The sequence below is a fragment of the Scyliorhinus canicula genome, chromosome 10 (genome assembly GCF_902713615.1).
Source record: "Scyliorhinus canicula chromosome 10, sScyCan1.1, whole genome shotgun sequence".
Taxonomy (NCBI): domain Eukaryota; kingdom Metazoa; phylum Chordata; class Chondrichthyes; order Carcharhiniformes; family Scyliorhinidae; genus Scyliorhinus; species Scyliorhinus canicula.
Window position 1 is genome coordinate 41,911,832 of NC_052155.1, and position 13,307 is coordinate 41,925,138.

The following is a 13,307-nucleotide window of genomic DNA, read 5'->3' on the forward strand; positions in this document are numbered from 1 at the left end:
GAGAGCGAGGACGCAAAGATCATCGCCTACAGCGCAGTAATCTCCTCCCTCGTTTCCCATAGTAATCTTGGGTATATCCCATCAGGCCCAAGGGACTTATCTATCCTGATGCTTTTCAAAATTTCCAGCATATCCTCCTTCTTAATATCAACCTGTTCGAGTCTATTAACCTGGTTCACACTATTCCCATGGGCAACAAGGTCCCTCACTAGTGAATACTGAAGTAATCCAGAGGCTCAGGCTAATGCTCTGGGGACATTGGATAAACTCAATTAATAAATTTGGAATTAAAAATGCTAGCCTCGTGTCTGCGTGGGTCTCACTCCACACCCCAAGATGATGTGCAGGGTAGGTGAATTGGCGACGCTAAATTGCCCCCTAATTGGAAAAGAAAATTAGGTACTCCAAATTTTTTTTAAAAAGCGAGCCTTGGCAACAGTGACCGTGAGACGATTGCCAGAAAAATCAATCTGGTTCACTGATGCCCTTTAGGGAAGGAAATCAGCCATCTTTACCTGGTCTGGTCTTGCATGTGACTCCAGACTCACAGCAATGTGAACCTTGGATCTTTCTGAAATGGCTTAGCAAGCAACTTAGTTGCGGAGTGGATGACCAACTTGGCATCTTCTGTTCCCAGCATCACAGATGTCAGTCTTCAGCCAATTCAATTCACGCCACGTGATATCAAGAACATGCAGAAGGCAATGGTTATGGAAAAGACGAGGGGACCTGACAACATTTTAACAATAATACTGAAGACCCCTATTAGTCTCTCGATCAGCAGCAAAGTGATGATGGAAAGGACCGTCGATAGTGTTAAAACGGCTCCTGCTCAGCAATAACCTGCTCAGTTGGATTCAGTTAGCTCTTGACCCCATTACAGCCTTAGTCCAAACCTGGTCAAAGAATTGAACTCAAGAGGAGAGGTGAGGGCGAGTGCCATTGACATCAAGATAGTGTATAACTGAGTATAGCATTAAGGAGCTCGAATAAAATTGGACTCAATGGTGAATCATCAGGTGGAACACTCTTCACAATTGCAGTCACGCCTAGCACAAGGCAAGATGGATGTGGCTGTTGAAAGACAATCATCTCAGTCCCAGGACATCACTGCAGGGGTTCCTCAGGGTCATGTCCAATAATCTTCAGCTGCTTCATCAATGACCTTCCCATCATCATGTCAGAAGTGGTTGTTCATTGATGATTGCACAATGTTCAGCACCATTCACAACTCGTCAGATATGGAAGCAATCTGTATCCAAATGCTAAAACATGGAGTTGACAAGTGGCCATTAACATTTGTGCCACAGTAGGTGCTGGGCATTAACTATCTTCAACAAGAGAGAGAATCCAACCATCTCTCCATGGCATTCAATAGCTCTTCCATCACTGAATCTCTCACTATCAACACCATGGGTGTTACTATTGACCAGAAACTGAACTGAACCAGCCATAAAAATGCTGCGGCTATCAAGAGGTCAGAGGCTGGTAATTCTGGTGAATAACCCGCCTCCCAATTCCCTTAAGGCCGTTTGATACGATATGCCAGTCTTTGGGACATATGGCCTGCATAGAATCAGAATCCCTACAGGGCAGGAGGCCGCCTTTTTGTGAATTGAGTTTGCACTGACCCTCTGAAAGAGCACTCACCCAAGTCCACTCCCCACCCTTGCCAATAACCCCTTAACCTGACCTTCACATCTTTAGACACCAAGGGTCAATTAAACATGGTCAATCCACCTAACCTGCACATCTTTAGACTATGGGAGGAAACCGGAGGAATCCCATGCAAAAACATGGGAGAATGTGCAAGCTCCACAGTCACCCAAGGTCGGAATTGAACCCTGGTCCTGGCTCTGTGACGCAGCAGTGCTAACCACTGTACCACTGTGTCGCTACATACCCAGCATCACACTAACACCGAAATCCATACACCATGAGCTGGATTCTCCGATTTCCAGGCTACGCCTGGATGATCCATGGTGTTTTAGGTCAAAAGAAATCGGGGAGGCACCAGTACCGTTCCTCCTACAGGTGAGGGTATAATGCCTGGCTTCCACACCGAAAATGGCTGGAAAATTTTGCCGGGTCTGTGGCCACGCATGCGCACAGCGACAAGCTGCAGTGGTCGCGCCATACAACATGGTGCTGGTTGTGCGCGGTCCCGACCTGCCAGATAGTGCCCTCCTGGACACCCCCTCGCCAACCCCCAACCAGTCCCCCCAGCCCTCGCTGAAGCCCCCCACCTGTCCAGCAGCACGGCTCCCGCCCGTCTGTGGCGTGCTGGCCACAGTCCGTAGCCACCACGCTGGGTTCCCAACCACTGAGACTACACGTCCCTCGTGCAGTCAGGAACTTGGCACGTTTGGGGAGGGCCTTCAGGTGACGTCCTGAGGCCGTCCCAATGGCGTGTGGTATGTTCCTCGATGACGCAGTTTCGAGGGGGTGGAGCATGCGAAAACTTAACCGCCCGATTCCATTATAAAAAGGGACTCTCCACCTGATCGGCGATTATGATATTGGCATCGGGGAACGGAGAATCCCACCTCATATCTTTTTGGGTTGACAGCAGCATCCTGTTAGTGGCACACCAAGGAACTGTTATGTCCTCGTTGTAGGTCCCCCTTTTTCTTTATCTTTAGTTTACTTTACTTCTCTTTCTCTCAGGGGGAGGTTGTTGAAGTTGGTTCTCCTAGTCTGGCTGCCTGCCTTTATCTAAGCTCCACACTGGCCTGGCATAGACCCCGCTTGAACTTGAAGGCAGCTCTGCTCCCGTGCCTCAATCTCCGTGCCCCAGACGCTAACCTCCGATCTCCCCCCACCTCGCCATATGTAAAAAATAAATAAATAAATCAGGGGAAAAAAAAAGCGAGAAAGAAAAAGAGAAAACATCGAAACCACCCCACCCAAAAAAAATAGTTTGTGCCGATAATTTCAAATCACCGGCATCTACTGGGGAGCCACCCGACATGCAGCCGTACTCCAGGCCGCTGTCTCTTTTTGTAAAGTCGGCCCGCTGCATCTCAGGCACTTGCTCTTTCCTTCCGATTCTCCAGTCGCTCACACAATGGTCCTCTCTTTTGTTAATCACAATATTCCGGTAAGTGCCTTCCTATGCCGAGTTGTGAACTTTCCAAACTGTTTCAATTGTCCTTTGCCTTTAATAAAGGTACGTTTAATAGACAGTCTCCATGTACGTGCTACCCCCTCCGAGCTAAGGCTCGCCTCTCTCAATTTTGGTTATTCTACCATTCGATGGTGGTGTGACTTCAATTTCTGATGGTGGACTTTGTTTAACCATTGTCTTCGTCACCACAGAAGAGGGAAAAATATCTGGAAACCGTTCCTGTAACTGTTCCACTTCCTTATCTTCCCTCAGACTCTGTAATCATGGGTGAAGCTATAACCGTCACTCCTACCAAATCATTCCCCAAAAGCAAGTCTACTCCCTCTACTGGTAAATTCTTAACCACTCTGACAACTACTGGACCTGATAATAGATTACATTTTAATTGCGCTTTATACAAGGTAACTGGGATATAATCTCCATTTAGCCCATTTACAAAGACTTTCGCTTTCATTGAATTCTTTCTGGAGGGAAACCAAATCCCTCTCCAGTAAGAGTTTCGTACTACCTATGTCCCTTAAGATAGTTATGATTTAGCTACGTCATTGGATGAACCTTTGGTCACACTCCTAATTGAAACTATATCATAACCGTCCATATCTATTTGCACTGCTAAGTCATCTACCTTATTGTGAATGCTCCGCACATTAAGACACCAAGCTTTTAGATTTGTCTTTTAAAGCAAAGGTGACGTACCAGGTTATTTTGCATTCTGGCCCCATTTGTTTTTCCTGCCCTCTGCTTCTTGCATTTCTGTATTTGTGTCATTCCTTGCTACTCCCTCCGGTCTCCCTGATCAGGTCCCCATCCCTCTGCCATTCTAGTTTAAACCAACCCCGACAGCACTGGCAGACCACCCGCCCAGACCTGCTCAGATGCAACTTGCCCTGCTTGTACCAGTCTGCCTTCCCCAGAACCGGTCCCAATGTCGCAGGAATCCAAATCCCTCCTTCCTATACTGTTTCTCCAGCCACGTATTCATCTGGCATATCCTATTACTTTAACTCTCGTTAGCACATAGCACTGATAGTAATCCAGAGATTACTACCTTTGAGGTCTTACTTTAATTTGCATCATAACTCCCTATATTCTGTTTGGAGGACCTCATCCTTTTTTTTTAAACCATGCTGTTAGTACAGATATGTACCACTGGCTTCACTGCAATTCTGACTGCAGGATACTCTTTCCAGAGTGCTTCAATACGATGCTGACTGCAGGACACTCTTTGCAGAGTGCTTCACTGCGATGCTGACTGCAGGACACTCTTTCCACAATCCCAGATCGTGGTGTGCAGGGAACAATTTTGAAGTTTGCAGATGATACAAAACCTGGCTGTATTGTAAACTGTGAAGAGGACAGTGCAAAACTTCAAATAGACAGACAAGTTGGTGAAGTGGGCATAGGTGGCAGATGAAGCTCAATGTGAAGTTATGTATTTTTATAGGAATAACATGTATAATGTAATCGTATATGAAGAATCACATAATCCCTATAGTGCAGAATGAGGCAATTCAGCCCATCGAGTTTGCACGACTTTCAGAAAGAGCATTCCACCCAAGCTCATGCCCGTACCTTAACCCCATAACTCCACCCAACCTATTGGACACAAAGGGGCAATTTATCATGGCCAATCCACCTAACCTGCACATCTTTGGTCTGTGGGAGGAAACCGGAGCACCCAGAGGAAACCCACGCAGACATGGGAGAAAGTGAAAACTCCGCACAGTCACCCCAGGCTGGAAATAAACCTGGGTCTCTGGCGCAGTGAGGCAGCAGTGCTAATCACTATCTTACCTGTGAGGAAAAAATATAAAATAAGGAGTAAAATTAAAGAGGTTTGGACCAGAGGAACCACGGTATATGTGCATAAGTCATTAAAGGTGGCAGAACAGGTGGAGAGAGCAGTTAATAAAGCATATAGGATTCTGGGTTTTATTAACAGGGGCATAGAGAACAAAAGCATTGAGGTTATGCTGAACATACACAAGACACTAGCTAGACCTCAGCTGGAATATGGTGGACAGTTCTTTGCGCCACACTAAAGGAAGGATGTGGAAGCATTGTAGAGAATGCAGAAGAGGTTTACAAGAATGCTCCCAGGATGGAGAAACATCAGTTGAGGTTGGGACTGTTCTCCTTGGAGAGAAGAAAGCCAAGAGGAAATTTTGTAGAGGTGTTCACTAGGGAGCTGGACATGGTAGATAGAGAGAAACTGCTTATGCTCGTAAAATGATCAAGAACAAGCGAGCACAGATTTAAAGCGATTTGCAAAAGAAACAAAAGTGTCTGGAAATGTGCTGGTATCTGGTTCAATCGAGGCATTCAAGGCAGCATTGGATAATTATTTGAACAGAAATAATATGGAGTATGGGGAAAAAAGCCGGAGAATGGCAAGTCATGATGCTTGTTTGGAGAGCCGGTCCAGACACGATGGGCAAATGGCCTCATTCTGCGCTGCTACAATTCTGTGATTCTGAGTTCTCACAGATCTATCACACCACTAATGCAATTGGAGAGGTTCCATGGAATCTTTTACAACACCCAAGCAGACAAATTAAAGTCCAATGTGAAAGACAGCACCTGCAACAGTGCAGCACTCCCAGTGCAGCTGTGATTTTTGTGCTGAAATCCTGGAATAGAACTCATGACTCAGATGAGTGCTACCAACATATGCCAACAAAAGAATTCAATGTTAAGGCAACTATTAACTTACGGTCAGTCAATTCTGACAACTGTTCTTGCAACGTGATGGAGGCATTGTATGTTCGAAACACTTTAGCAGTGAGCCCCTCCATTAACTCCTGAAGGTGTTTGTTCAGGTCAGAGGTCTAAAAAAGAAAAAATACATTAGTTCTCTTACATTGTTCCAGAAAGGTATCTAGAATAGTCTTTAATTGGTGGAAAAAGCTGGTCTCAATATATTCCTCTCAGCATTACATTTCTACAGTTACAGAGAAGGGTTGATGTAGGGGCTGGTTTAGCTCACTCGGCTAAATCGCTGGCTTGAAAAGCAGACCAAGCAGGCCAGCAGCACGGTTCGATTCCCGTACCAGCCTCCCCGGACAGGCGCCGGAATGTGGCGACTAGGGGCTTTTCACAGTAACTTCATTGAAGCCTACTTGTGACAATAAGCGATTTTCATTTTCAACTGCACCTTGCTAAACTCACAATGTAAATTCATTTATAAACATACATTCAATCTGTCAAACAGGTCATCTGTTGGATCCTTATTCTCCAGGAATAATTTCAGATTCTTGAAGACCTAGGAGGAAGAAATACAAGTAATCACTATAGAATTGTATATTTTGTACAAACACATGAGCACCAGAAAGAAATCAAGATAATTTCTTTATAGATAATCTTTCATGGCTTCAGGGGATCCAAAAACGTTTTACAGCCAGTTAAATACTTCTGTAGTCACTGTTCCCATGCAGGAAATAAGGCAGCCAAATTGTGCACAACATTGTCCCACGTGAGCAATGAGACATATTACCAAAAAGGATTGTTTTTTTATTAATAGGGCTGAGAATTAGGTATTAGTCAGGACACTGAAAAAAGAGTTCCGTTGCTCTTTATGTCCTGTACACAAATAACAGGACAAATGTAACCCAGCCAATTACTGCATCAGTCAACATCAGTAAAGTCAACAACAGTGCTATCAAGTGGCACTTGCTCAGCAATAACCTGCGCACAGACGGTTAGTTTGGGTTGTGCCAGTGTGACTCAGCTCCTGACCTCATTATAGCTTTGGTTCAAACATGAACAAAAGATCTGAATGCCAGAGGAGAGGTGAAAGTGACTTGATGTCAAGGCAGCAAAAACTGGAGTTAATTGGAATCAGTGGAGAAAAACTCTCCACTGGTTGGAGTCATACCTGGCAGAAAGAAAGATGGTTGTGGTGGTTGGAGGCCAACCATCTCAGCTCCAGGACATCAATGCAGGAGTTCCTCAGGGTAGTATCCTAGGCACAACCATCTTCACCTCAGGGGCAGCAGTGGTTCAAGCCACCAACTCTTGAAGGGCAACTAGGGATGAGCAATAAATGCTGGCTGAGCCAGCGACACCCACATCCCATAAATGAACCCCCCCATTTTCAGCAACAATCAGATTATAGTTTTTCTTCATTTGCTAAATTGACATTGATGTCCAACTATCACACTGTAGTCCCCTCACCTCAACATAGGACATGTTGCTTGTCAGCATGGCTCGGCACTGCACCACTTTACACATTCACAACTGAATCACTCCAGACTTAAACAATCATATATTTGGGTTCTAAACAACCATTACTGAAATAATTGAATCAGCCAGATTAAGATAATTGATGGTATTATGTAGGGCTCTTGCATTTCTTACTGTAAACGCACTCTTTACCTGTTTCTCCACTGGAACTTTGTTGTAGTATCTGATAGAGTCCTTTCCAAGAAAGTCAAATTCCACTACGCACTGCTGTCCTTCATCGTTATCATGCAAGTTAATATGTTCAACCCGGAGTGAGCAGCAACCAACTGTATCAGCAGTCTCTCCTTCCTCCTTCTCATTCCCAGCTCTCAAAGCCAACTACAGAGCATAGCAAAAAAAGCTACTAATTAAAGCACAAAGAGTAACCATACAGAATGAAATACAACAATCTCATCATTGTTCAAGCATTGCACGTGGGATTTATCCAATCTTCCATTATGGGCATGACGATGCCCCACCCATTCCCACCTTAACATTCAGTACCCCTCGTCATCCAAGTGCGTCTTCTTTAATAAGGTTATGTCCACTTTCTTCTTAAGGACAGTTTTCCTTTTGATGGGATGATGAATTCCTCATACAAAAGTTTGAAATTAGTTACTGTCATTGCATAGACAACCAGGAAAAAAGTAAGATAGGATTTTTGTGCCACATTCGGGCGTGTGCCTTAACAACCCGCCCCAAGAAACACTAGAGGCACCAGAATATTCCTAACATGTTTCTGTCTCGGATAAGAGACTTATTTGTACCAGTGCAGGACACAGTCAAAAACATAGAAACCCCAACGTAGCAAAATGCAAAATTAATCCAGGGGACATAGATTTAGGATATGTGACAGGTGTAGAGGGGACATGAAGAAGAACGTTTATGAAGAGGGTAGTGGGAGTCTTGAATTCACTGCCCGAGTTGGTGGTAGAGCCAGATACCCTAAACGCTTTTAAAAAGTACCTGGATTTGCACCTTAAGTGCTGGAAGATACAGGACTATGGACAGGGGGCAAGAAGGTGGGATTAGAAAGGGCACCTGTGTGACCTCAGGCTGACATGTGCAAGATGGGCTGAATGACCTCCTTCTGTGCTGTACTTTCTATGATTCTCTGAAACAGTCAATGCTCTCCATCATTACATCTACACAATTACAGTTAACAACTGAATCTTAAAAAAATGCAAAAAAAAAGGTATTCTCTGCATTACTCCTAGTGTTGGTGAGAAATGGTAGTGAGAAACAGGCAGAATGCATGGCAGATAAATGAGTGGTTGGCAGAGTGAGGCTTTGAAATTCCTGTGGCACTCCGACCAGTTTTCAGGCAAAAGGCACCTCTGCAAGCTCGGAAAGCTGAACCTAAATATGGTTTGTACCAATGTCCTTGCCTGGTAGTTATCCAAAGCTGTTGGAGAGATTTAAACTAATTTGAATGGGCACAGGACACAGTAGCAGAAAGAAAAGACGAGATTCACAGACAACTGGGAGGGACAACACAACAGAAGAATAGTTCTTTGAACAGGAGAAAAAATGTAAAACAGGCCAGCATGGTATTGGAATGCATATGTGTTAACAAATAAAGTTGAGGAGCCAAAGGCACAAATTGCCATATTGGAGGAATCGCTGTTTAAACATAGGCAGATATGGCAACTAGGCATTCCGAGCTGCAAACTTATTCCAGAACAATATGAAAGCGAAGACGAAAGGAGGAGGAATTAGTACTATTGATCAAGGTTACTATTACAGGTCTACGAGGGAGAATATAATTCCGATTCAAAAACTGGTTGTTAAAAGTTAAGGAATAAAACAAACATTTAAAAAAATTCTGGCTGTTTACTATAGCTACCCAAACAATGAAATGTGATTGAAAAGCAAATTTGTTGGCAAATGGAAAAATAACAGCTGTAATAGTACAACACCTCAATTGCTCTCACAGGCTGGAAAAAAAAAGTAGAATTCCTAACATGGGTGTACAAGAAATTTAAAAAATATATTGTTTCATAGGAAGCGAGTGTCACTGGCAAGGTCAGTATTTGTTGCTCATTCCCAATTGCCCTCGAAGATGGCGACGAGCCACCTTCTTGATCCACTGTAGTTCATCATTCTTGTTAGCTCAATGAGAAATAAAATAGTGCTGGATTAAGTTCTGGGAATAAAGTTTTTTTTAAAAAATTCACTTACAGGATGTGGGCATTGCTGACTGTGCCAGCATTTGTTGCCCATCCTTAACTGCTCTCGATTTCAGAGAATATTTGAAAGTCAACCACTCTGCTGTGGATCTGGAGACACATGCAGGCCGGAGTAAGTAAGGACATCAGATTTCTTTCCCTAAAAGGACATTAGTGGACAAGATGGTTTTTTACGACAATGGTTTCACGGTCATTATTAAACTTTTAATTTCAGATTTGTATTGAATTCAAATGTCACTATCTGCCATTGAGAGATTCAAACGCAAGTCACCAGATCTTGCCCTGGGTCTCTGGATTACTAGCCCAGTGACACCAAGTGAAATTGCCTAACTGGAAGAGAGCCAATTTAAGTGATCTGACAAAATCTGGCACATGTGTATTATAAAGATTGCCCAGGAAAACAGTAAAATGAGCAATGGCGGACCTTCAAAGCAGAGACAACTCAGACATAAACTACGCATATTTTCATGAGGTCAAGGGATAGACATCGAAAACTAGAGCTCCCGGATGACAAAGAATAAAATTGAAAAAGGAGACAAATATCAGTTACATAAAACTGTGGAAAATACAGAGTGATGGGAGGAAAATGAAAAAAAGCAACAGGGAAGATGAAGGAAATTTAAAAAAAACAGGTAATACAAAAGTGAACCCAAAAATCTTTATAAACATAAAAGCAAAAGGATAGTCGAAAGGAGGAGTCAAAAAAGGAATTTTGTTTGGAGACGGTGCATAACTGAAGTACTGAATGAGTACTTTGCATCTTTCATAACAAAAGAGGAGGAAGCTTTCCTGTGCAGAGAGAGTTCTTGTGTATATCTCCTGCACGACCTTGATCAACTTGATCAATTCATAGATTTCAGTCAATTTGAAGCACAATAAGCTCCTTGAAGTCTGCGCCAGTCATCAAGCATCTCTGTTCTAATTCCATTTTCCAGCACTTGATCTGTAGCTATGTATTCTATGGCATTTCAAATGCTCATCTAAATGCTTCTTAAATGATGTGAGGCGCTGGCCTCTCCCACCCTTTCAGGCAGGGAGTTCCAGATTTCCTCTAAATCTCCTGCCCTTTACCTTAAATCTATGCCCCCTGGTTATTGACCTCTCTACTAAAGGAAAAGGTTCCTTCTTATCTACGTCCCTCAATTTTGTATACCTTAGTCAGCCCCTCCACCCCCCACCCCTTAGCCTTCTCTACTCTGAGAAACACCCCCAGCTTAACCAGCCTCTCTCCATAGCTGAAATGCTCAAGCCCAGGCAACATCCTGCTGAATCTCCTTTGCACCCGTTCTAGTACAATCACAATCTTCCTATAGGGTGACCAACAGACCTGCACACACGGTTCTCCAGTTGTGGCCTAATGAGCGTTTTATAATAGTCACCTCTTCAAAAAATGCAATCAAATTTGAAAGACCATCTCTCCCTGACAAAGTCATGTTGACTATCCTTGAATAATCCTTTCCTCTACAAGTCAGAGATTAATTCTCCCCCTCGAGTATTTTTTCCAATAACTTCCCTACCACTGGTGTTAGGCCCACAGGCCTGTAATTACCTACTTTATCCCTACTTCCCTTCCTGAATAATGGTACCATGTTAGCAGTCATTCAGTCCTCTGGCATCTTTCCTGCGGCCAGGGAGGATTTGAAAATTAAGTGTCAGAGCCCCTGCAATCTCCTCCCTTACCTTCCACAGCAGCCTGGATCTGGAGATTTATCTACTTTTAAGCCCACTCTAACGGCTAATACCTCCTCCCTCCTAATGCTAGGTAGTTAGGATGATTTGCCTTCAACAAATTTATGCTGGTTCTCTGATTAAGCAGTGCCTCTGAAAAATAACATTTATTTTGTCCCAATAACGGTATCCAACATTCTTCCTGCTACCAATGTCAGGCTGACTTCCTGGTTTATCCGTTTCCTCTTTCTTGAGCTTAGTGTGTGTTGTGAAACGTTCACATGCATTGATCGCATTCACCTTGAACCGTATTAAACAAAAATACAATATAAACACTAAAACATTATACTTTGTCATACTTTGTCAATGAAATAGAGTGCCACTGCTCGTTGTCGTGTTTTCATCTCTCTCGACTTCCAGTCAATGTGATACTGACTCCGGATTGCATCGATCTTGTCCTTCAGGCGGCGGGCTACTTCATACTTCTGCCAGTCCTTCTCACCCTGAAAGAATTACTAGATAGCATTACCAAGTTAATTCTGTTTATCACTTAATGCTAGACATACCATTTAATTGAATCTATTTTCTTTAACTCTGCAGTACAGAGCATCTCAATGGTAGTTGTAACCAAATATACAATTCCCAGATTCAATATCAAGTTAGTGGGGAATTACCTAATCACAACCAAGATTCTATAGATACTATAATCAGTATCAGGACACCCAAGTTATAGAGGTAAGAGGGGAAACAACTAATATCTGTCCATCTCAGAAGCATAGAAAATAGGAGTGGGCCATTTAGCCCATCGAGCCTGTTCTGCCATTCAATATGATCGTGGCTGATCCTCTATCTCAATGCTATACTTAGATCGTAGAATTTACAGTGCAGATGGTATGGTAACCATCGGTAGTGTAATGTGTTCTATAGAAAATCTGCCATCAGGGAATGTGTAACACTGGCATTTTTGATACAGGAGCTAGCCAACATCAGTGCACGATATTCCCACAAAATAAACAATCAAATGCCATGACTCAGATAATATCAGTTATTTGAATTAACTGTGACCACGGTTAACAAACTCTGTGATAAATGTGAGATTATCCGTTTCGGTAGCAAAAATAGGAAGACAGATTATTATTTGAACGGGTGTAAAGATAGGTGGACACTCAGCGAGACCTTGGTGTCTTCGTGCATCAGTCGCTGAAAGAAAGCGCACAGGTACAGCAGGCAGTGAAGATACCAAATGGCATGTTGGCCTTCATAGCGAGAGGATTTGACTATAGGAATAGAGATGTTTTACTGCAATTGTATTGGGCATTGGTGTGGCCATGCCTGGAGTATTGTGCAGTTTTGGTGTCTTTATGAGGAAGGTGTGCCTGCTATGGAGGAAGTGCAGCCTAGGTTTACCGGGCTGATTCCGCCGGGGGGGGGGGGGGGGGGGGGGGGGGGGGACTGTCGAATCAGGAGAGGCTAAATCGGTTAGGATTATATTCATTGAAGCTTAGAAGAGCGAGTGGGGAATCTCATTGAAACATACAAAATTCTAACCAGATTAGACAGGGTAGGTTCAGAAGGAATGTTCCCCATGGTGGGAGAGTCCAGAACTATGGGTCATAGTTTTGATAAAATGGGGTAAACCTTTTAGGACAAGAGGTGAGGAGAAATCTCTTTACCCAGAGAGTGGCGAATCTGTGGAATTCACTACCACAGTAGGTAGTTGAGGCAAAACATTGCATAATTTCAAGAAGGAATTAGATACAGCTCTTGGGGCTACAGGAATCAAGGGATATTTTTGCAGGGGGTGGGGGGTGCAAGATCAGGGTATTGAATTTGATGATCAGCCATGATCATAATGAAGGCAGGCTAGGCTTGAAGGGCTGAATGGTCTTCTCCTGCTTCAATTTTCTACATTTCTATGAAGGCTTACACCTGAACTGTTAATGTTTTTCCTTTCTCCACAGAAGCTGCCTGACTAACTTTCCTGTTGATGAGTTCACTCGGTGGAGTGTGGTGAAAGATGTAAGGTTTTGGCTGCAAAGAGTTATTAAATATGTAGGTGATGTTCTCCTGAAGGATGTGAATTTTTTTAAATGGTCAAATAG

General features: G+C 43.4%; 1 protein-coding gene across 5 annotated transcripts in view; it reads right to left on the reverse strand.

Moving 5' to 3' along the window:
- Window positions 1-13,307, reverse strand: part of LOC119972318 (DNA topoisomerase 1-like) — a 176,124-nt gene that overhangs the window by 18,082 nt on the left and 144,735 nt on the right. For all 5 annotated transcript variants that reach the window (XM_038808830.1, XM_038808827.1, XM_038808829.1 and 2 more), the window contains 4 exons: window positions 11,565-11,708; window positions 7,502-7,687; window positions 6,321-6,389; window positions 5,841-5,955 (listed from right to left, as the gene is read on the reverse strand). In XM_038808830.1, coding sequence (XP_038664758.1) covers window positions 5,841-5,955; window positions 6,321-6,389; window positions 7,502-7,687; window positions 11,565-11,708 — 514 coding nt within the window. The remainder of the gene's footprint in view (window positions 1-5,840; window positions 5,956-6,320; window positions 6,390-7,501; window positions 7,688-11,564; window positions 11,709-13,307) is intronic.